The sequence below is a fragment of the Mugil cephalus genome, chromosome 2, assembly GCF_022458985.1.
Source record: "Mugil cephalus isolate CIBA_MC_2020 chromosome 2, CIBA_Mcephalus_1.1, whole genome shotgun sequence".
Lineage (NCBI taxonomy): Eukaryota > Metazoa > Chordata > Actinopteri > Mugiliformes > Mugilidae > Mugil > Mugil cephalus.
Genome location: NC_061771.1, coordinates 26,727,049 through 26,751,708, shown reverse-complemented (window position 1 = coordinate 26,751,708; position 24,660 = coordinate 26,727,049). Strand labels below are relative to the sequence as shown.

General features: G+C 45.1%; 2 protein-coding genes across 2 annotated transcripts in view; both read left to right on the top strand.

The window, feature by feature from the left end:
• The window catches only part of fam20cl (family with sequence similarity 20 member C, like), a 33,337-nt gene that overhangs the window by 6,819 nt on the left and 1,858 nt on the right, over positions 1-24,660 (top strand). The window lies entirely within an intron of this gene.
• LOC125003884 (dynein heavy chain domain-containing protein 1) lies at positions 391-24,612 on the top strand. The gene is made up of 44 exons (XM_047578127.1): positions 391-526; positions 1,596-2,033; positions 2,307-2,504; positions 2,584-2,787; positions 2,901-3,011; positions 3,147-3,300; positions 3,390-3,641; positions 3,826-3,969; positions 4,947-5,043; positions 5,193-5,380; positions 5,479-5,722; positions 5,832-5,989; positions 6,653-6,778; positions 6,846-7,122; positions 7,277-7,404; positions 7,763-7,961; positions 8,053-8,144; positions 8,247-8,436; positions 8,531-8,656; positions 8,772-8,869; positions 8,996-12,086; positions 12,187-12,289; positions 12,417-12,573; positions 12,664-12,946; positions 13,043-14,486; positions 14,594-14,699; positions 15,133-15,265; positions 15,352-15,526; positions 15,784-15,886; positions 16,093-16,221; positions 16,401-16,592; positions 16,779-17,195; positions 17,287-17,710; positions 17,855-17,947; positions 18,030-18,206; positions 18,321-18,499; positions 19,278-20,297; positions 20,387-20,561; positions 20,667-20,741; positions 20,914-21,130; positions 21,219-21,310; positions 21,384-21,533; positions 22,459-23,087; positions 24,037-24,612. Exons 2-44 carry the CDS (start codon positions 1,678-1,680, stop codon positions 24,460-24,462), a joined length of 13,332 nt encoding a protein of 4,443 aa, XP_047434083.1. The 5' UTR covers positions 391-526; positions 1,596-1,677; the 3' UTR covers positions 24,463-24,612.

Genomic DNA, 24,660 nt, shown 5'->3' with positions numbered 1-24,660 from the left:
GTCCTGGCGTTGTTCTGAATCACTAGAAACATCATTAATGTTTTAAACCTAGAGAGCAAGTCCAAAAAAAAAATTAAAAATTTAAAAAAGCAGAATACATAAACAATAGCTGTGTTTTAATCTGAATAAATTTTACCATTATTTATTTTATTGATTACACATATGCAGGCTTAAAACATATTAAAATGTGCATAATGTTGCATCAAATCTGCATCTAAATAGGACAACAAAAAAAAGGTAAACAACTTCTGTGTCACAGTATAGCTACACTTTGTCCACTGCGACCACACGCTGTGAGTGACAAAAAGCTTCTGGAATGAGTTCATGTGTTTTATGTGGTCTAGTCTTAACAAGCCATTACAGACAGAAATAAAGGCTAAAGCCTGTGAGCAGTTAAAGCGCTATAGACATACTTGACCTTCACGACCAGACCGACCAGCTTTACGGACCAACTGGAGTTCTCCTGCGTTACCCCGGCAACGAGCCGTCGCCGTGGTTGCGTTCAAGACAACTTCTCCACAGCCAGGTAAAAAAAAAAAAAGTCACACAAGTTAGTTTAGTTTCTCATATAACTAACCAATAAGTTGGCTAAAAGTTAGTTTATTTAGCTGTGCTTTAAGTTCCGCTTTCGTATTTATAATTTTCTTCGTGTCTGAGCTTTAATGGTTTTAAAAAACAGGTGTTTGAGTTCGGTAAGTTTCGTCTTTGGTTTAGTTATCTCGCTGCATAGCTAGCTAAGTAACAGTAAGTCTACTATGTGTACTATGTATGCTCAAGTTAAAAACAATACTATCTTTTGTTTACCTGTTTACCTGGTTTAATTCTTGCTAAATCTCGGTAGAAATTTCGGCTCATTCAAAGTATCAGTCCTGACAAGTGCGTATCGTTACAGAAATATCGATACTTCCCATCTCGACGTTTTTTTTTTTTTTCGCTCTCACAAGAAATATTAATACTTTTTTGACACCGAATCATCAAATAAATAAATAAAATTTGCTTGAGAGAGATTTTATTTAAGTTGTTTTCTTTAAACGTGACTTGCTCATGTTTTCATTTGACTTGTTGATTTACTTTACCTGCTCTGATTAAAGGGAAGTCTGATATTTGGCAGCTTGTTTAATTCTTCTACAGAGTTATAAAATTGTTTCATACTTACATTAATAAATATTCATTGTAGAAATCATAATTTTCATATACATACATGTAGACGTCCAAAAGTATCGGTATCAGGACATTATCCATGATAATACTTGGTATCGGACTGAAAGCAGATACTTTGCAGTAGATCAGCTCCTATTATGATGATAAAATGCAATAAATATTCATTTAATCACCTTAACAGTGTGTAAAATGAGTGAAAAGAGCATTAGCACCTTAGTTAAATCCTCCTTTACTTAGAGAAAATATATTTCCTCCGCTGTTCATTCCAATCACAAGAGCACTTTGCTTTCATAGAGTTTTATGTCATTGCTACTTTCATTTATTGAAGATATAAAGTTGGCTGCGTAATCTCGCTGGTTGTTAATGATCATAGTGTCGTACAGGACGGTGGATAATTCAGGCTAAATTAACCTTTCTTTCATTATTCCCTCCAGAAAGGCCCAAAGTCCACATATAGACCGAGAAGCTGTATTTTGACGCAAACCTGCTGATGGTATTTGTTGATAGATCAGCAGCATGTTTGCTGCCCCTCCAAAGGAAATGTCCCGTCACGGGTCGTCCCAGACCCGCGATAAAGACGTCACAGGTCCCGCATCCAAGGTCGAGAAGAAGAGCCGCTCTCCTCCCGAAGTGACGTTACCACCGCTTTGCCCGGAGCCTCGTTCCGTCTCCGCGGCCAAGTCTCTGTTCAGTCGCTCCCCCGTCTTCAAGACTCCCCCCTCCGATAGTCCACCGTCGCTGGTGGAGCTTCCTCGTCTCATAGCTCAAGTTGGAGCAGAGAGAGATGGAGTACGTAGCGTAAAATGGAAAGAAGGACCTCGACTAATGACCTCAGCATTAGGGACTGACATCCCTCTGTCAGTGGGGCAGAGGTACGTAGTGACAATGAAGCTTTAAATGTACACATTCTCCATGATACAGTTTTTTGGGTATGAGTCTCCTTGATTAACTTTATGAAAAATGCCATTTAAAACCTATAATGATGTTTATTTGCAGTGGGTTTAAGTGTGAAGTGTGCGAGTGCAGAAAGTCACCGTCACGGTGATATTTTTTAATTATGGGAGTTGCCTAAACAGCCTGCGCATTTATCTATCACCAGTTACACCCCGAGCTTCAGGAGTTTCTCCTCTGGTGTTTTGTTTCAGCCGCACAGAGAAGGACGAATCGATAAAAGTCACGCCGTGTAAGGATCAAAAGATAATAACTGCGAGGGACGGAAAATCGACAAAAGCGAGCAAATGCGCCCTCGCTGGGGTAGAGGTTGTTCAGGTCTTGGCCCGGAAAAGAGACCTGGGAGACTTTGAGATTTATTACCTGAAAGAAGTGGACGCAGACGCACACAGGTAGAATTCAGGACGGATATTTACTCTGTGCTGTACATGCTTCTGATCTAAAATGACTGGATGTCCTCTTTGTTTCTAGACCTTATGACTTGCGTGTGGTCCACTCCGGTGACGCCGGCTCTGAGCATTACATCTTCTCGTCCAACACTGTGCTGCACGTGACGGAGACGGGTTACGGTGGAGCCGTCAGCCTGGCAGAGTGGTACCGGGAGTATTTGTTGTGGACAGCCCTGCAGGAAATCCCCTTTTTCAGAGGGTTCAGGCTGCAGAAAGCTTTCTCCTGGTAATAAATATTATACGTTCTCTATCTGTGTGTCACCACTTGGGTGTAATTGACGTCTTTTTGACTTTACATTTGTCCTGCATTCTGTTTTATTTCTTCTTCTTTTCTGACAGGTGGCATAAAAACGTGCGCAGCAGGTTTTTTCAACGCAAGCGCAAGAAACTCCAGGACGCGCTGCTCACGGTCGTACCTCAGTTCAGAAACGGGCTTCACCTGTTCGCAGGGTGAGTTAGAGCGGATCCAGCCTCGGGTCACAACCATCGGCACCAATAACACGTCAACACGAGCTCTCAGGGTCTAAACTGTGACTCAGAGTTCAGCTTCCGATTATCGTTTATAATAAAACGTTTGTTTTGCAGAGTGATAGAAGAACTGAAGGGGACACGCTGGAGTCTGGATGACTCTAAAACCTACACACTGCAGGAGTTCAAGAACATCCTCATATCCAAGGATCGCGAGTGTCTGCAGGTTCTGAAGAAGCTGTCGCAGCGTCGCGCCGTCATCCTGAATATGGTGCTTCTTTGTTTTCACTACAGCAACCTTTTGTAAAACTGGTATTTAACAACTGAGATCATGACATTTTGAACCTTTTATATCCTCAGGTGAAGGAAGGCTGCTATAAAACACACCACGAGCTGCAGCTGCAGGTGCAACTCGCCAAAAAGCAAAACAGAAGCCGCGAACCGATTCACCTGCTCCTGTCTCACCAGCGCAAGCTGAAGAAGGAGTTGTCCCGCGCTGAAAGCACCTTGCGGAAACTGGGGAAATTCGCCGCGCTCGTGCATCAAATGATTGCGCAGACTCTCGTCACAATCATCCAGCGAGATGCCGTCTCTTTTCTCGCTGTTTTAAAGGTGTCGGCGTTTAATGAAACCCTTTTTGTAGCAGTGTCCAACTACAGTCATGCAGAGATTTGATGTGAAGCAGAAAGGCCCAGATGTTTGTCTTTGTAGTATTTGTAGCCTGCTCTCGATCTATAACCACGCTGCTGCATAAAATAGTTTAAATAAATGCTGTGGATGTGTTGTTGTTTGTCAGAGGAGGACCTCTGAGCAGCGCTGTCTCTTCCACACTGAGCTCTGTGTCGGCGCCGACGCTCGTCTGACTCTGGAGCCTCCGACACGTCTGTTCAGAGGAGCCGTGAGTGAAGCGCTCCTGACTTCTGTCGACTCCGTTATTCAGGTAACATCCACGTTCCTGCAGCTGCAGCGGAAACGTCCCTCACATAACTGGAAATGGGGAAAAGAAATTACAAAAAAAATTAAAAAATTTTATTTGTGTTCTTCATTAAAACAGGGTTTTCACTAATTGAATGTCTCAGCTAATTAATTTATAAAAAATACGTACAGAATGGAAATACTGTAATAGAGTAGGGGTGGGAAAAAATATGGATATGGAAATATATCGCGATACCTTTCCTTCTGGTGTAATATCGATTCTGAATGTCTCAATATCGGTGGTGGATTCTGTAGCGCCACATGTGCTGCGTTTCTGCAGTGTTGAGTGAAGCACTCGAAGGAGTGAAACAGACGAGTAGAAGAAGTGAGGATGGAAACACCATCAAAGTTCATAGCTGACGTGTGGAGGCACTTTGGCTTCCACATGGAGGAAGAGTCTGTTTCACTCCCGTTAGATTTTCAGCAAACAAAACCAACTTGCGAGCTCATCTAACGAGACCCCAGTGAGATATCAAGAAACTTCATCCACTTTTTCTCTACAAGTCAATTAATAGTGTTTTTTTGACTCTGTTTGTCCAGTGAATTATCACTGTCATCTGATATATATATATATATATTATTATATATATATATATATATATGTATATGTATATATATATGTATATATATATATATATATATATATATATATATATGTGACTTGTATATAACTTGTACTTTAAGCTGCATTTAAAAATTCTCAGTGGACTCATGAGAACATAACGAAACATTTAAATAAGAAATAACACTTGTAGAATAGACGTAAAAAGAATAGAAATAGGCTGATTGGTGACTCTATATTGACCCTGGGTGTGAGTGTGAGTGCGAATGATAAACACACATTATTTATTTATTTATTTAGTCGTTCACTTTTGATTTTGCCAGTTGTATGTGTTGTGTTTATTACCCGTGTTCTCTCATGACACCTTTCATCCCTGGTAGATGTGCGACAGTAGTGGACTGTTTTTGGAGATCAGCAGCCGTGCGCTCGGCTCTGCTCAGGATTTAACCCCTGACTTCAGCTCTTCTTTAACCACAGGTATGATAGTTGCGCTGACATTGTCGTCGTTGTCTTAAAAACTCACTGTGTGAAAATGTGCCCGATCCTGGTGATAGTCGACGCGCAACCAGTGGCTTAAAAAGGATCAAGTTGCTCTCAGGATATATGATATTTTCTTTTATCCTTAGGAGAAACAAAGAGTGATGGTCGAGTGCTCAGAGACGTGGCGCCGTCGCCTGAAGAGACTTTTCAAATGGTGCAGGGCAACACGGTGCATGGCTGCTACTACCCTCTCTCCAAAACACAGTTAGAGCGGCAGATCAGCACAAACGACATCACAAAACAAGTTGAGAAGGAGCAGAACAAGATCATGGAGGCAAGAAGACTGTCACTTTCACATCCACCACAGGCCGGTGTTAATTCATAACCAGTGATCGTTGCGAATGGTCGTAATTGTCCCCGTTTTCTGGACAGGAAACTGAATTAGAAATCCAGAATCTGTGCGAGACGTACGCGTGGCTGGTGGACGTCCATTTGTATGTCGGCCAGTGGAGTAGAGCGTCTCTGGAGTCCATGAAGGATCGGCCGGCGTCGCTGTATGAGGAGCACATTAAGAGGGTGCGCAGCTGGGCTGAAAGAGTCGACGCCGCCGACTCATCGCTCTCTACCTCCAACCAAATGTTTGTCGTCCACCTCGACCGCACAAAGGAAACTCTGCGTACGTCTCCGCTGTGTGAAAAGTCATTTGTCTCCAGAGCAACCGTGAGGCTTTGTGTCACGATGCAATTCATGTACGTCTCTTCACCTCGTTGCTTTTGTTTCTCCAGAACAACAGCTGAGGTTGATTGAGGAGGAAACACAAGAGCATCTTATGAAAGAGTTAGAGCTGCTCTCTGAAAGCCTCGTATCAGACCTGGAGAAGGATACGGCCGAACTCAAGACACAACCTCAGGACTTACACGACCTCTCAGAATACGCTCTCACGGTACAGAAGCGCTTTAAAATGACACGTTTCTCTTGAAAAAGGGAACAGATGTACGAGAAGAAACATGTATATTGTATTGAAGGGGAATGGATTATGCAAAAAAAACGATAAAGTGACATAAAGAGTAGGAAAAAAAAGATCCGCTGAAAGACAAAGCCCTAGTTTCTTGTGTTTTACCTTAACAAGGGTTGATGGAACTTTCACGTCTTCTTGAGACTCTCATTTCGGTCCCAAATTCACTCTAACTGAATTATTCATCCCGAAGGCTCTGCCCTGTCAGAGTAAATGTGTTCCGAATTTAGATCCCATTATCTCAGATCAGACCAGGTAATGTCTGGTGCATTAACGCCTGCAGTGGTGCTGTTGTTTGGAAGTGCAGAGCGAAGTCTCTGCTTGTCATTAGTGAGCACACAGTCGCACGTTGTGATAATGACTTATCAGTTCATTGCTGTATCACCTAAATGTCTCCCAACGTGTTTCTTTTAGTCCACGCTACTATAGCAGAACTTAACTGTGTTAATGTATCAGCGTTACATAAAACTGTGGCTTCATCATCTTTAATCACACTTTTTAGACGTTTGAAAGTCTCCCCCGGCAGATAAAATATATTAATACAGGATGTCATTTAGTGATAGATGAGAAAATGTTTCCTTGTCTGTGCAGGTGAGGGAATCTGTGAATACGTTGGCCGACACACAGAAACGTCTGGAGCACATCCGCTCCCTCCGTAACACCATCACCACCAACTACAGGAAGATGACAGCGCAGGAGCTGACGCTGGAGCGAAAGGTGCGACGGTTAAACCATAAATTGTTTTACACAACATTTTTGCTCCTGTTTTTTGTTCTGTGTTTAGGTGCTGGGCTTGTGGGACGGCTTTATTCCCCTGTTGAAACGAGCCGACAGCCTCGTGTGCGATCGTCTTCCCTCGATGGCTAATGCCTTGGACACGATGTTCTCGTTCGTGGTCTGCGACCTTCAAAATGTGGTCTTGGAGGCTACGTCTGGACCCTTCCTCAACCCCGGCCAGAACGCTAGTGAGATGGTCTCCAAGCTGAGCTACATGTGTGCGCACGCGTGCAGCCTCACTGCACAGATGGAACAGCTTAGTAAGAACAGCGAAAACATGCAAGGTAAAGCGTTGTTTTAGACTCAGAAGTAATTCTTACTCAACGTTTTGATCCCACGAGAATTTTAAATTAATTAAGAAGTAATGAAGAGCCAGAATGCGATAAATAATTCAGAATATTTATATATGTTTTAATCAGCCTGTTCTGTTCCCATTAGAACGTGGGCTGGATTTGACCATTTCGACAACTAATGTTCAGAAGGTTACAGCCCGTAGAGCGTTGTGGGAGCTGATCGCTGCGTACACTACATGGTTGGAAGAATGGAAACCACTGCTTTTCAGTGAGGTAACATGTCAAATCATCCTCTTTTTTGCAAAATGATAAGTGGGTGTTCCCTCATTGATGGTGATCTTTTATTTCCTTTACAAAAAAAAATGCAGATGCTGAAGTACTGACAGTCACAACCAACCCCATATACATACATAGATTATTTGCATTGCCCGTTAATCCTCAGTCTTACAGTATTGTCTGTATCCTCTGAACCAATAGTGTATGTGTTAATTCCCCTAATATATCCTGTCAATATGCAGCTATGCACCCTAAAAAACAAAAAACAAAAAAAACAAATCTTTTTGTCTCCACCTGTTTGTTGAGTTTCCTGCATTATCGGCACCACTGATCATTTGGCGTATTTTTCTGTCAGGTTGTGGTGTCACAAGCTCAGGAAAAAGTGACTCTGTGGAAGGAGCAAGCTCAGAGTTTGACTGATATCATACCTCCACATGATCCAGTGCTGGAGGAAACTTTGAGAATCCTGGAAAACTTGAGCCACGAGCTGCTAATCATGGTCAAGATGCAGAACGCCACACTCAAAGAAAAACACCATAGAGCTATTTTCCAAGGTTAGAGGCTGTGCTCATGTTTTAACCCATCTACACTTTGTGAACCGCAGCCTGATATCGGATATGATAAAAAATGTATTTTGTCTCGCAGATATGGGACTACTTCATTCTGAAGAGAGGAAGGTTACTGTAGGAGATATCATGTCTCAACAACTTGAAATTCACCAGAAACAAATTTACAAGGTGAGTTAGATGTAAGATGTTGTACTTTAGCTGGAGATAAAATATTTTTTGACTGGATAAGTACGAAACTGACTGGATACACTAATCGTAACTGTTACTCAGATTTGCAGGGACGCACAAATGGAGTGTAAGATGGAGCAGACGTTACAAAAGTTTCGACAGACATGGGAAGACAGATTGTTTCAGCTGGACAAAGTCAGTCTCGTTGAGCCACAGAATGGGTTAACAGAGAGAGAGAATACCACAGGAGACTCTCAGCACTCCAGTAATGATGCTAGCATCACCTTTATCGGTGAGATGAAATAAAAACCTAGCACATTTAGAATTCATGGGAGGTGTGTAAAAGTAGTACAAGATGGTAATTTGTCATGTGTTAACTCACTCAGATCTGGACATGCTCTTTTCTGAAATTGGGAACCATCTGATGACTTTGTCCACCATGTTGAATTCCCCATACAGTGTTGACTTCAGGCTGCAGTTGGAGGAATGGATTCATTCACTACAAGAACTTGGTAAAGAAGTTAAATAAGTAATTGCAAAAGATTGCAGTGTTTTTCATCAAGTGCAGAAAGCAACCAAACTGACTTGAGTCAATACATCACATCGCTTTTTTCTTAAATCTTTTAGAGAAACAGCTTGTTCTGCTTGAAAGATATCAGAGCATGTGGGCCTTCCTGACCAAGGTGTTTGGTGAAACATCCTTTAGTGAACGAAGAGTAGATCTGGTATGTCCCTGTTCAGCCACAAATTAAATTTATATCATTTTTATGATGCTTCAAACTGATGAATGTCACAAAATGCTGTAAATTTGAATGTTATATTAATGTTGATTTGTGTGTTTTTTTTTGTAGCTGCAACGCTTCCATCCAGTCGATAAGGCATTTAAGGAAATGATGCGCTTTATATCAACTGACCCTCATGTGTTGAACTTTGTTTCCAACGAGACAAATGGCAGTTTTCACGGTAACAGCCTTCACCAGATTCTCCTTGATGGATTGTCTACGATGGAAGCCATTTCAAACCAGATGGCAGATGTTCATGATAACATCTGTAGACAGTATCCAAGACTCTGGTTCTTGAGTGACAGAGAAGTGATCCAGCTACTCTCGGTTCCTCCAGCCCCTCTTACGCTGCAGCCCTTTGTGCGTAAATGTTTTAAACCAGTACACTGGCTTGAAGTGGACTGTGAAATACCATCTAACACGAGCGATCTAAAGAGCTGCGAGGCTTCATATGAAAGCCACGAACAGTTGAAAGTGCTGGGTGTTTTTGGCAGCCTCCGGGAACACGTTGCATTCCAGTCTCCTGTGGAACCAAATCTCGATGCCTTGGTTTGGCTTTGTGGCTTTGAGAAACAACTGAAGTTGGCCATGGTGCACCTCATCAAACAATGTGCTGTTGTCCAAAATCAGTCAAGTCAAGATTTGGCATGTGGCAAGAAAGATCGAGACCTCACTTTCTATGTTGCTGATAGGAGAAAATATGGACAATCTCTGCTGGACCTGATTTCAGAATATCCTCTTCAGTGTCTGCTTGTGGCTGAGGAGGCAGCGTGGTGCAGTGCTGTTCTTCAAACTTTCCAGGAATCGAGTCCAGAGATGTTGAGAAACTTGAAGGCAAACACCTCCACAAAACTGAAAAACCTCGGCCGTTTTATAAGGGGTGGAGTCGCGGGATCTACAAGCGCGTCTCTGGTCTCCAAGTACACAATGATGTGTCTGCGAGCCTTACTGCAGCTTACAATGAAGCAGTCACAGCAGCTGTCTCGACTCATGGAGATACAGTGTGCGCTGGATTCGTCTTTTGAGTGGATAAGTTTGATGAAGTACCACGTCAACTCAGAAAATCAGAATCTGAAAAGCAGCGATGATCCGCCTTGTTATGTGGATGTTCTTGGACATCACTTTCAATATGGATTTGAGTATCACGGTCCAGAAGACTGGGTGATGGTGAATGCTCCTTCCACCGACCAGGCAGTACTGGGGATTCTCCTTGCTCTGGCAAGCTACAAATGTGGGTTTGTGAGTGGGCCTTGCATGTCTGGAAAGAAAAATACTGTGGTCCAGCTAGGAAGGGCGCTGGGACAACAGGTTGTTGTAATACAGTGCTATTCGAACACGAGGCTTGGTTTTGTTCAGCAGGTGCTGCTGGGTGCCCTCCAGACGGGAGCATTGCTTCTTCTGGATTCTGTGGACTTGCTGACACAAAATGTCCTTTCTTTACTGGGACAGCATCTAGCAGACATACACCGTTTTTTCTTTGACTTAAGAACAAATAATCGTGGAGTGAACAAGAAGTCAGAGGACAAAACCGCTTACAGTTCCACAGACTGCAGGAACCTGGTCGATCCAGAATGGCGTATGCTATTCACAGGGAAGAGTGTTTCTGCCAGTCCAAGCTACCGATGTGTCCTCATCTCATCAAAGGGGTATACATCCACGATTCCAGAGAGTCTGCGTTTTTCAACCAGACCCGTTGCATTAACGCACCCAGATTACAGGGTTATTGCAGAAGTAATGCTGACTTCCATTGGATTCTCAGAGGCCGCGCCTTTAAGTCAGCGTCTGGTCTCTTTCATTAGCCTGGCCAACGATTCCCGCTGTCTACCTGGGTTTCACGCTGACGTTCAGAGCTGTTTTCTCGGTGTCTTACAAAAGATTATCTCGGCTTCTGAAATACACCTACTGCAAGCTGTAAGGCAACGAGGTTTAGATGAGACCGTGTCTTCACAAACAACGTGCGACCAGCCTTTTGAAGAGAGACAAGAACCTGAAAAACATTTCGTGTTTTGCAGTTCCCATTTGTCAGTTGTTCAGGGTTTATTGGAAGAGACGGCCATTGTAAAAGCTGTTCTGTCCGTCTTGATTCCTGATCACAAGAAAGCCTCACAGTTCTACATAATCTTTAAGGACACATTCCCTTTAGCGTGTCAGTTTCCATTTTTCCAACAACACGAAGAAGAAGCAGAAAAGAACCCACTTCAAGATGCAGTTGCAGAAGAATTACAACAAAAAAGGTTTTGTTGTGACACAGAAATAATTAGCAGTGCTCTTACACTCTACCAGACCATGAAATTCTCTCAAGCAGTTATGCTTATAGGCCCCCCGGGTAGTGGAAAAACAACGTGTTACAGTGCATTAGCTGGAGCATTAAATGGTCTGGCTGCCAAGGCGCTGGAGCACGTGTTGGAACACGACAATGCAGATAAAAACGATGTTCCACAGGCAGATCTGCAGATCACGACTACAAACTGGAGCTCTGTTGACACTGTGGTCGTATTTCCAAATGCCATGTCCCATGATGAAATATTTGGTTATTTCTGTGAAAAGAGAGGATGGCAGGATGGAACTGTTGCAAAGGTGCTGAGAGATTCACAGCGACGTGAAAGCTACGGTCATGAGAAGAAAAGTGATGAGATGCAAATGGCGAAGTGGCTGGTGATGGATGGGGAGCCGCTGGGGCAGCCCGGCTGGTTGGACCACCTCACCACACTGTGCAATCCCCAGGATCCGTTTCAGTGCCTGTCATCAGGGGAGAGGTTGCAACCTCAAACTCACCTCAAGCTGCTTATGGAGATCACCGACCTATGTGACGCCAGTCCCTCTGCACTGACCTACTGCGGAGTTGTTTATTTCACGGGTACTGATCTGTGGAAAGCTGTGTGGAGGAGTGAAATGGATGTTCTCTCTTTTAAATACAAGCTGGACCAAAGGATTGTGAAAATGTGGAATCGTCTGGCTGAAGACCTTTTCTCAAGGTCTCTTGATTTGCTTGGGCAAAAAGCTTTAACCTCTGCTGTCCACACTGAAAGAGGATCTTCTAAAAGCCCTGTTCACGGACTGCAAGAAATCATGGCATTTGTTAGCATCCTGCATGCCCTCCTACAACATTATGGGAAGGAAATGGAAAATCCTGAATCTTTACCACAAATAGACAAAACAGGTATAACCGTCACTCCTCAACGTATCACATTAAAACAAGTTTCAACAATAGTTTAATTTGCCTACTTTTATTACAACTGCATCACAAACTCCTTCACCAGGTATATCACATGGAGCCAACGGACAAGGTCAACAAGAGCTGCTCAGCAGAAACCTTTTTCTTTTGGCTTATATCTGGGGATTTGGTGGACATCTGCATTCTCGGTAAGAATTTTTTCTTGTTGTTGGTTTTTGTGGTCACATTGTGCATATGATCCCAGATTTGCAGTATCAGTAAATGCGTACTCCCTGTGAACAATAACATTTGTTACCTTGTATGTTTCAACTTCAGCCACTGGCCACAGTTTGACCTGTTGGTCCGCCAAGTGCTGTTCACTTGCAGGTACAAGATCGTGGTTCCTGAAGAGGAAAGTGTGTTTGAACACTTTTTTAGCGTAGACTGTAAGATGTTCGCCAAAAGCCCACTGGCAAATCCCGTCATTCCCAAGGTTTGTCCCAGTTATTGTTCCCACTGTAATGAAAAATCTGTTACACATGCTTCATCTCATATTGTCAATGCTTTAAATCTATTTGCATAGTATCGGAAGTACACATATCTCCTTAACCTCATGTTGGAGGCGAATCGGCCGGTGTTGCTCGCAGGAGAACCCGGTTCTGGAAAAACCACCCTGTGCAAAACCCTGCTAAGCTTTGACAAGCCACACATAAGTCTACCAGCCAGTCCACTGCTGAGATCAAGAGACCTGCGCACTATACTGAAAACCATGAGCTGCCAGAGGAACCGTAAAGGCACCATGGGTCCCATGACAGGACAACCAGGCCTGCTGCTGTTTGTGGATGATTTACACGAAGCTCCCTGTGGTGAGTAAGTAGAGTTTACTCATGATAACTAACGTAATTAAATTGGAATCAGATTTTTCACTGTGTGAACCTTAATGTCACCACTGCTGTTGACAGATGTCTTTGGGACGATGTCCAAGGCTCTGGAGACCCTACGGCAGAGTATTTCCAAGGGAGAGATTCTAACATTTGATGCCTACCACTTGAACTTTTTGAGTTCTCGTTCCATCAGCTACATGGCTACGTGTTGTGTCTCTGGACTGGGTAATCACCACAGTAATGTCGTGACGTCACGGCTCTCCCGCCTGTTTACCGTCTTTGTGCTCCCGAGCCGATCTTTAGACGTCATATTGTCTATCCATTCCCCTTGGCTACAGATGTGGCTCCAGAAAATGCCACTGGAGTGCAGCAGTGAGCGCATGTCACAACGTATCATCACTGCTACTAAGTATTTGCACGATGCAGTACGTGACCTATTCCGGCCCACAAAGCAGACGCCGCATTTTGTGTTTTCCCATCATGACCTTCAGAAGGTGTTTCAGGGGATGTGTCTGCTGCAGCCCGACTCAAACACAGAGCATCCACCATCTGTTCTGAACATAGTGCGACTCTGGATGCACGAGTGCATGCGAACATTTGGTGATAGATTACGTTCAAGCTGTGAAAAAAAAACTCTTGTGTCACTCGTTGCCAAGACGGTTGAAACACACTACGGCATTAAACTGTCTGATGAAGCCCAACTTGAAAGTTTACATCACCCACCTGCTGTCGCAAGCCTTCCTGTTCACACGCTACCAATGGACGAAGCGTGCAACCAGGAAAGAACAGCTGACCAGTCAGAGATTCATAAAGGCTACATCTTCACTGAAACTTACCCCGTGTCTGAAAACATTTGCTCTCAAGACACCAGCCTTAAATCCCACCCAATCCAACCGCAAACCCTTAAGCAAATGGAGGAAATAATGGATGGGCTCGTCTATGGTCCTGAGCTCTCTGAGTCGCTGAAGTCAGGGAATAAGCAGTTTGAATGCGACTGTTCTTATCAGGGGCGAGACCTCGACATGCTGCTTCAAGAGCTGCTTGCACTCATGAACAGAATAGACGAAGGACAGAAAGTTGACGATGGCAGCACAATTACAACGAGATACATGGTGCACAGGCAGGGTGTTAGTCAGCTGTGGCACGTCCTTAGGGCTTTGCTCATGCCAGGAGGTCACGGAGTGCTGTTTGGGTCGGACGGAGGAACCGGCCGTAAAACCACGGTCCGATTAGCCGCCCGGCTCGCAGGCCATCAGCTGATGGAGGTACATCCCGGTAACGAGCATAAGTTGCACGAACTCCTAAAAGAAGCCGGGAATGAAACTAGAGAGGATGGAGTGAATGTCACCGTGCTGGTCCATGAGGGAATCAGTCAGTCCGTCAGAGATGAACTACTCCTGGCCATGGCCCAGAGAGCGTATCCACCGCTCTGCACTGAGGACGAACTGAGGAACCTCACTCACAGAGCGACCGCTGAGAAAAATTCAAGAAGATACCTGATGGACAGCTGGATGTTTGAGAAGTAAGAAAACTGGTAGATTCTATCACTCAGCCCCATCATTTATTGAAATATATTCACTAAATTCATTATCATTATCATTTGGAAATTTCTATTCACAACCTTCACAGGAAGTTGAGCCAAGTCCACAGAAACGTCCATGTGTTCCTGTTGATGCCTTTCAATATGTCAGCAGGCACTGAAATGCCTTCCAGCAATGAACCCTTAAATTGGACTGTAAGTACTTTTACTGAGTCGTTGTGTGTCTACACATCACAACTAAACACAATCTATTCAGACCACGGTCAAGACACCGAGCAGCCAGGTGTCGAGCAACTTTTGACTGAGCCTTAGAACTTGGTTGGAATTTGTGAGGATAGTAGAAAGCTCTTCCTCATTTTGGCTGCTAGGTGACTTAAAATAATTGAAAATAAGTGATTTATCGATGGTTCATAAAACACTGATTTGCCCCTTCTTTAAAATGTATCAGCCGAACTGAAATGTCTCCGTACAACTTCGGTCAACATACCCGATAACACCAGCACGGCTGAAAACACAGCAGCAGTTTTCATGTTGCCGGATCCATCTTGAGCATGAAATAATTTCTCTGTCTAAATGACTGCGCCACACGTCTGTTTCCTCATTCAGTTCCTCGTGTTTTATGATCCAGGCACAAATGTCCAAGGCTCTGAAGCTCAGCTGCTGCGTGGACGTGTTCCAGCCGTGGTCCAAACAGGCTTTAGTGGAAGCTGCTGCTCAAGGCCTTGAAGCCATTCACAGTGAAATGGAGTCACACTTGCAAAGTGAGTCTATACACACTTCATTGCTACCAATTAACATTTTTCCTTCTTTATGTAGCAGTGCTAATCTTTGCTACCTTTTCATGAAGTGACAAAAGCCAGCCTGTCAGCAGCTATGGCAGGAATCCATCAGTCTGCGTGTCGCTATGCTTCTGTCCTTCTAAGAACGCAGCCGTTCAGCCCACGGACGTATGCAGAGTTTATTGCCCACTTTGGTTTCCTCTGCAAACACCTGGGCCCAAAAATGCAGATTAAAACCAACAGGTAGTCGTCTCCTTCTTCTACACGTCTCAAATATAGACGATACCAACACGTTTGTGAGTGTGTGAACTAGTTTTATCTTACAAAATGACATTATTCTGTACTGTAATGATCATGGTTCCTAACACAGCTGCACCACACACTACAAACTCTTACAATATCTGACACAACTCCACACTTTGCACCAAGCAAAATGGTTTTTACTTGACACTGTGTTATGTTTCAGATCTTTTATGCAACAACACACTTGTATTTTTCAGAGTTGCCACTGTTCTCTCTCATTGGGAGGTCTTGAACGACACAGCTGTACAATGTCAGCAGAACTTAATAAGACAGCAAACAAAGGTTGCAGAGACGCAGCAGGTAATGTTTCAATAACAGTGGAGTCACTCTTCTGTTTGTGTACTGCATGAAGTTACTCTTCATCATCACAGCCTTGTAAGTGCACTTCAGGGCCTGCACAAAAATACTCTTCGACAATTAAAAACTTTATTTTCAAAGAATTGATGGCGGTTTTGTATCCGTATGTTTGGGGGCTGAGTTAATGTTAACATTTCTCTGTCCTGCAGCACGAGGAGGAGCTCGTTAGAGCTATAGACGACCAGAAAAAGCTACTTGACAAAGCCCGTGAGAAATGTGAAGAAGAGGACAAGAAACTGTATCACATAGAGGAGCAGATAAATGACGTTAAGAAACAGGTGACGTGTGTTTTTTTTAATACCTGCATCCAAAATAATGCACTTTAAAAAAGAATGTGACGTATATTTAGAAGCAGTCAAACACGTTAGTGAACAGATCTTACTGCAAGTTACATCCTGTAGTATAATTCAGAACATTCAACGTACCTTGTATTAAATGGTATTTTTTTCTTTCCCAGGTAAAACCTGTGTTCCTGTCAAGCCTGAAGATTATTAAGTGTTTGAATCCGTCTGACCTGGAGGAAGTGCGTCGCTACAGAAATCCTCCCGAGGGAGTGGTGAAAATCATGGATGCCATTTGTTTGCTGTTTAATCATCCCTCAGGCTGGGAGAGCGCAAAGCAGCTTCTCGGACAATCCAACTTTTTCCAGGTGTGTGAGAAATTTTTGCATAAAACCTCTTTGATGTCACAAAGATTTCAGAGATCAGTGCATGAAAGAAATAAAGTATTCTGTCATCATTTGACAAAAGCTTGTGTAGTGATTTGGCCGCGATTTGAATCTTTGTAAACTGACCACTTTTTTTTTTGGCTGGGACGCTACAATCCTCTTAACCAGGAGATGGAATTCTTTGACCGCTACAGCCTGACGAACGAGCAGCTGCTGCAGCTCGGGCAGATCGTTCACAGTCCCTACTTTGCGCCGGAGTCCGTCCGCGAGGTCAGCAAGGCCTGCGAGTCCCTGTGCCGCTGGGTCCAGGCCGTGTACGAGTGCTGCCGCGTGCAGCACCAGCTGCGGGTCAGGCAGCAGCTGGAGGCGCAGGCCAACGAGGCGCGAGGTCGGCTGAACCTGGCCGAGCAGCGCGCGGCGGAGGCGCGCCGGCGTCTGGAGGAGGTCGCGCTTCAGGTGCGGCTTGTGAAAGAGGACCTGGAGGAGCAACTTCTGCAGCTGCACGAAGCGGAGATCTCCAGTCGAGAAGCTGCTGCGTACGCTGAGCAGCTGCAGACGCACGTCAGAGACTGGACGGCCGCTCAAGTAACGCAGAGTTTGCAAATTCCTTTACTTCATTTGTTCCTTCTTCGCTTTGTCATTTAAATTGATGTGATTTTCCTCATTTTGCTTTCAGGATGTAGACGTAGGTACCCAGAATGCACCAGGTGACGCCCTCATCCTGGCTGCGATCATCTCATACTTAGGTCCCTTTGGACCCGACGTACGCTCAGAACTGCTGGGCAAATGGAAGCGGCTCTGTGAGACGGGAAGCATCGACGCGAACCCCCACGATCCCAGGACGTCCCTGTTCACGCGCTCGGACGCTGCACCTCCCCCGCCCTCCGCTGGTTTTCCCATTCCCCTGACTGAGAGGCTGCAGCTTCCTCTGGGTCAGGTGTTAGGGATGAAGGAGTGGCAGGCTGAGGAGACTCTGTCTGCCAGGCTGCTGGTCGAGCTGCTGCTGTGGGGCCACAGACGCCCGTGGGTCCGACGCTGGCCTCTGCTCACGGACGCCCAGGAACATCTGGAGATAAGCTCTCGGAACTGGTTCCTTACAGGTGAGTCCTCACACGTTCACAACAGGTTTTTTTCAACATATGAAACATTAGATTCATTAGAAACAGCATTAATCATCGTATAAGATTAAAATCTGAACTATAACTGTGTGGAAGAGGCTTCAAACTGGTTAAATGTCTCCACAGGAGAGAAGGTGAAGCTGGAGGATGAGTTTGGGATGGTGGTCTGTGCAGATGATCTGGAGCTGCTGGACAAGCTCGACCAGGCTGCTGAAAGAGGTGGAACATTAGAGGTCGCAAAGTAAAAAATATTTGTGATAAACATAAAACCTGATGCGCATTCTAACCTTTTGTTTTGCAGGTTTGAGAGTCCTGGTTACTCACGTGGAGCGTTCAGTCCCTAGTCCTGAGTTTCTGGCCAAGTTGGCGCGTCCTACTGGATGTTGCTTTCCAGGATTTAATCAGCGCGTCCATCCAGTCCATCCCGACTTCTGCCTCGTCCTCAGCACCCACCTGCCTGTCAAACTACTTAGCGGTGGTGAGAGTAATTATAATATTGTCTGTTAAATCTTTCTTGCGATACATTTATGGGCAAATGTTCTCAGTTCAAAGTAGTTTCTCGAAGGCGTCCGTCTTTCCCATTGTTCCGTAGAGATCCATGCGTCCGTCTTGGCTCGCGTGCACGTGGTCGACCTCTCCCTGAGCTCGGAGGAGATCCAAGAGCTGATGCTGACACAGATGCTGCAGTCTGAGTGCAGAGAGCTGCTGATTCAACACCTGCAAGTCCAGAATTACAATCAGCTGCTGCGTGAAAAGCGTGTCAAGGAAGAGGTGACTTCACCGGCATTCGGCCACATTTCTTTTTCTTTTTGAAACTATTTTAAAACCTATTAGGAGACTGAAACTTTGTTTTTCTTAAAATGTATTTTAAACTCATCGAAATGGCATCAAAATCACTCACTAAATATGAGTTCAATTCTGATGTCGAATCATTCGTTAACATGGAAAATACCAGGAGTTCAGATGAGACGGCTCATGTCTTCAACTGGACACGCACATCTCTGATTTTTAGGGCTCAGTTCCTGTTTCATCCAGTTCATGTGTTGTGTGGACTTTATTTTTTAAGCATTTGTTTAAATGTGGAATAAATAAAGAATTATCACACAACCATACATTCATATTCTGAAAAACACACAGGTCACAGGTCAGGAAAACAGCCCTGGTCTCATGTGTTAGCGAGGACAAACTTCCTGTAGCTGGTAAAAACAACATATGTCACTGTGATAAACAGATATAGCTAAACAAACAAACATTACATTTACTTTACCTCACAGAAAGTAGCCGAAATCTGATGTTTGGATATTTTACAGACCAGTGACGACATGTTGGCTGGATCCAACGTTTTGTTGTGTATGTTTTATCATTTGTCTGAACATGACCTGTCATCTTATCCAGTGTAGGTGGAACTAAACGACTCTTTATATTCACTTGATATTCTGGGTGCTGTGAAATCTCCCCTTCAATCGTGTTAAATCTGAATACGCTGGTGTCTTTCTAGATACACAGCTGTGCCTCACTCAGTAAGTAACTGTGATCCGTGTTGTTTCAGGACGCTCTGATGGACTGCATCCTGCAGTCTGACACCTTGCTGCTGCGAGACTCGGCTTTTCTTCCCCGCGTGACCGTTTGCCAAGAAGCGCTGAGAAACCTGCAGGCCGAGCTGAAGCAGCTCCGTGAGGAGCGAGAGCACCGGGACTCCCTGCTGACGGCCCCCTGCCAGTTAGTGCGGCTGGCCGCCGACTTCTACCGGGCGCTGCAGGCGGTGTCCCGTCTCTCCCCCTCCTACTACTTTTCATTACACGAATTCATCTCGGTAGTGAAAGAGGCCTTCATAAAGCAGGACAGGCCGTTGGTGTCGTACGCGGTCGGGAGAGTGCCGGAGACGATCGTCCCGGAGATCACGAACGCGATGGTCGTCCGGCTGCTGCTTCACTACAGGCCCTGTCTCTTCAAGAGCCACGTCGCTGTTCTGAAGCTGCTGTTGTCCTTAACTCTGCTGCAGCACGGTCAGCTTTGCTCTGAGGCCGAGCGGCTGGCCTTCCTCAGGGGCCTCGGAGACGCCGCGCGCGCTGAAAAACCCGTCCCCTCGTCTCGCGCCGCCGCTCCACGGCCTCTGCCGAGCTGGATATCCCCTCGAATCCACCCCGAGCTTTTCCGCCTGGACAAAATCCCGTCCTTTAACGGACTGGTTGCCTCGCTCTGTGCGTCTCCCGAACAGTGGCGGGAGTACTTGCGCTTCCCCTCCTGCACCGTGGTGGGCACCGTCCCCTGCCGCTCCCACGCCCACCTGTCCTTGGTGCAGCGGGCGCTCCTCTGGAAGACCGTGGTCCCGAGCTGCCTGGAGGGTCTGGCGCAGGCCGTGGACTCCTGCCACATCTGTCCGCCCGCGAAGACCCCGGGCGCCGAGACGCCTCACGCCGGGAACGTGGCGGCGCTCTGTCGGTTTTACGTCGAGCACAAGGGGCCCGTCGTTCTCACGTTACCGAAGCCTGACGGGGATGCGCCGGTCAGCGTCCAGCCTCTTCGTTTCATAAACCAGTTGGCGCGTTGTGCAGCAGGAACGAACGAGGTGACGCACACGTACACGCACAATCCAGTTTTTTAACTCAAAATCTTTATCGTAGTGTTGATGTTTTCCTTCGTTTTCCTCACGTTCAGGTTCAGGTGGAAGTCATTTCCTTTGGGTCAGTGTGCGACAGCGAGCTCGTCCTCCCGACGCTGGACCGAGCTGTTGACGCCGGGAGCTGGTTGGTTTTTAACGGTTGTCATCTGCTGGATCATTGGGACGACAAAGTAGTGGCTCGTCTCAGTCAGTTATTCTCCACCTCCAAAGGTAGGATCAGTTTAACTTGTATATCTACCACCTTTTACTATTATCGAGTCACGACTCGATCTTTTTATTTGTGTATTCAATTCCCAACCTGCTCATCTACCACAGAGCAGCGAGGCCTGATCCATCCCAGCTTTCATCTGTGGTTCGTAACCCAAGAAGATGCATCGTGCTCCGTACCAGGTAGATAAATTATACATCCATTTCTGCTCTATTCGATATATTTCTTTTCACAGATCTACTCAGAGCATTATTTAACAGGCACACGAACGTGTAGGCATGTTTTTCTGTTCTGTTTTGTTTGCAGCAGCAGTTTATATTTCTAATAATATGTATCATGTTTACTGTTAAACAGCAGTGGTGCGAATGTGCGCTCTGCCTCTGGTCTGTGACTCTCCCTGGGATCTGAAGGAGGAGCTGAGCTGTTCGTTGCAGCAGCTGTCGTCCGTGACTCAACCTCAGTCATGGTCAGACGACGACGTGGAGCTGCTCCGCCGCTGCGCCATCTTCCACTCTGTGTTACTGCAGAGACAAACCTATAAACGTTTAGGCCAGGGGAGACTCTGTCACTGGTGAGGAACTGGGCTTTACGAAATATTAGCGTCGTTTTGTCTCTGCTGTCCAGGTTAATATTATAAACACGTGGATTTTATTTTGAAGGACCCAGGAGGACCTTCTCGCTTTAGTGGATGCACACATTCACATTTCCAGTCTCTGCCACGACAAGATGAAGGTTCTGCAACATATAGCAGGTGAGATAAAATAGATAAAATGACTGATTAACTTACTGCACACTCTGACCGTGTTGTACTTTCCCCCTCGCAGTCAGTCTGGTGCACGGCGCCCATGTGACGGACTCTGCAGATCTGGAGGTGGTGGAAAGTGTTGCCAACATTTGCTTCAGCACAATGTCACCTCTGATGGGCAGCGGGCCACTCATCCTCTCAGAGATCATCAGCGAATCCGGCCACTTTGGTAATTAAACACCTTTCTCCTGACGCAGTGTGTAGAGGGCGTCCTCTCACGTCACTGCCGCCCTGAGAGGGAAAAACATGGTGAAAGGTAGCAGTAAACACAGCGAGGAAAGTGGATTAGCAGATCAAACTAAGGAGAACTGGATTCGACAGTGATCCAAACTAAATAGTGTGGATTTGGAAGTGGATTAGCCTCAGTTTCAGTTAGTTTTAGTTGTGATAAATGTAGCTAAATAAAAGATGCTAACGCTAAGAGCTTTACTGAGAAGTAACGTTAGTCATACAACACTGTAGCATCAGACCAGATGTTTAAAGGATGATGAAGAGTGATTGAAAATATTCTGTTTATTGTTTTGTTATTTATTGTTGGAACTGAAATAGTCACTGTCGGTCGTAACTACATCCAAACAACATCCACAAACTTATCTGACCTGCAGAACGTAACTTAAAAAGTTTGACTTCATCAGAAAAATACCATATAAATGAATATTACCTGACACTAAATGAGAACCACAACACCAGGTTTCTGTGTTTCTTCATGATGCATCGATCCCTTTACTTCTCTTTTCTTTATCTTTCAGGAGCCTGTAAAAATATATCTCCGACTTATTTCCAAATCTGTTGTTTCAGTCAATCGCACATTTTTTAAATTCATTTTACAATTTAGATGCTATTAAAAGTCTATGATACAAACTAATCAACTGTCAGTTTTTGCCACTCAGCGACCGTAACCATGGAGACTTCATGTGCATACCTTGTATTGTGCAGGTTAACAGGAGACAGCTTTGTTTTCCATATCCATAACTCTTATTCTGCACAAACAAACGTATATGAAGCTAAATTACATCCTGAATCACTATAAACAGTCAATAAGTGCATCTGAACATCTGTGTGTATTTATTATATTGTTAATTTTATGTCTGCAGACTCGTCCAGACTGTTGCGTGTTTTGGATCGTGGTTTAATGGAACCAGCTGACGTCAGTGACCCTGTCGCTCTGGGCTTCAGTGAGGATGTGGCAGCCGAGATAATTAAAATCAACAGCCACAACCTGAGCGCTCTGCTCCAGGCCTCCCAGACTCCTCCCGGAGCAGCCGCAGGTTTTATCCCCGGACCGAACCGACCTGTCGACCTGGAAAACTTCGGCCGAGCCAGAGACCGACTCCAGGCTCTGAAGCGTCATCTCTCACACGGGAGCAACGGCACAAATACCGATGCAGGAGCGTCGTCTCCCGGTCCCGTACGGGACCTGGTCCAGGCCGAGTGGGACGACCTCGTCGATTCGGTGTCCTCGCTCCTCTCGCAGCTTCAGTGGCCGAGTCAGTACCCGCCGACCTCCACCTCCGTCCTCAGCCTCGCCGACGTGTCTCGCTTGGAGAGGAGGGCGGAGCTGCTCGGCTCTTATCTGAGCCGCCGCGGCAGCAGCGCCTCGGATCCGCCCGGCGCGTATCGACTCTCCGCTTTCAGAAACGCACGAGGCTTCCTGGTGGCGGTGATGAGAGAGGCCGCTCAGGTGCAGCGAAAATACGTCAGCGATATGACGCTGCATTTCCAGGTGAAGCGAGATTCATTTATAAAGTCGAAGCTCGGTTAAAGGAAGTAAATACGTTTCATACTCATCAGTATCTGGGTCAAAGACGTATAAAGGATTTTAAAAGTGAAAAAAAATCTAAATCAGCTGCTATTAATAATAATAAAAGAACAACAGTACAACATCAAATCAATGTCTATAAACTTACAGCTACTGAATTAACATGTCCAGTGTCTAAAACAGAGGACATGTCCTGGGTAACAGGAAACCTTTGTTATCCAGGAAGGACAAAACAACTGTTTTTCCTTTATAATCAGGCACTAACTGGGTCTACTGTGTAAAACATTAGCTCAATCTTCAACACATCAATGTCATATTTCACATGAAATAGGTCATTTTAAAATGTAAAAAATTATAAATGTGTTATTAGCGTTATCCAGAAAGACACAAAGAAGATTTTCTGACATTGTCATCTCTTTTGTGGGTCCTTCAGAATCTGTTGGCTGACACAACACCCTGTAACATGAATGTCCAAATCCAAATATGGTCATATAGCCACTTTATGTGCGATACACAGGAAGGACATTTATTTCTTGAATAAAAATGTAAATGAGCTTAGTGTTGTTACTATATTTGTAGGTGTCATTACAAACACCAACACAATTATGCCCCAGTGTATCATTAATGCCTTTATTAAGATTTTTGACGTTTTTAGCACAATTTTGCACTTAGATTTTTAGCCCGGACGTTATCCAGGAAGGACAGTTTTGTACTTTTGAGCTAAATAGCTCCTTAAATTTTTATTTCTTACAGTAAATACTCATAAGAGCAAGTAAAGTGGGGAGAATTGAGTAACTTTTTAAATTTTTTTTATTTATTTTTACTATTATAAATATGCCTCTGACACTAGAATTGACATGTCTCGTCTTTGACCCGTCTACAGTTCATACATTAACGTTTAATGCTCCTCCAGGTTCTGTGTGACAGCAGCTGCTCGGCGTCGCCCCCTGCGGACGCTGTTTGTTTGTGCGGCTTGGAGCTGAAAGGAGCACGGTGGGACCCGGAGCTGGGAGCCCTGCAGGACACGTCGTCCCCTCAGACGTGTCCTCTGCCGCTTCTCTGTGTCAGAGCTCACGTCCGGAGCACAGGCGTCGCTCAGAACACCTCGCCCTGTAAAAGTTCATATTTAACGGATGCTGGAAATGTTCAGGCTGCAGGCGCCTCCTCATCCCCTCAGCTGCCTGTCTACCAGTGTCCCCTCTACCTGGACGAGGACGAGCAGGACGGTGGAAACTGGGGACTGGCTGATGTTAACGTCATCACTAAGGTCCCGCTTCGTGCTGAGTTGAATCCGGTTCTGTGTAGTTTGAGGAGGGTGAGGCTAGTGAGTGGTCTCTGACTGCACTGAGCTGACTGTCCACAGGGCTGGAGGAGAAACATCAGATATTACATATTTATGAAGGGTTTTATGTGAAGCTTCAGATGATTTTGCAATTCTACTGTATTTGTCTTGAAATGCTTTGTTTTACATTAAATTCATCTCACAATGTCCTCATGGTGCTTTGTAGTGTTTTGTCCAGTGCTGCTGGTTTTCATA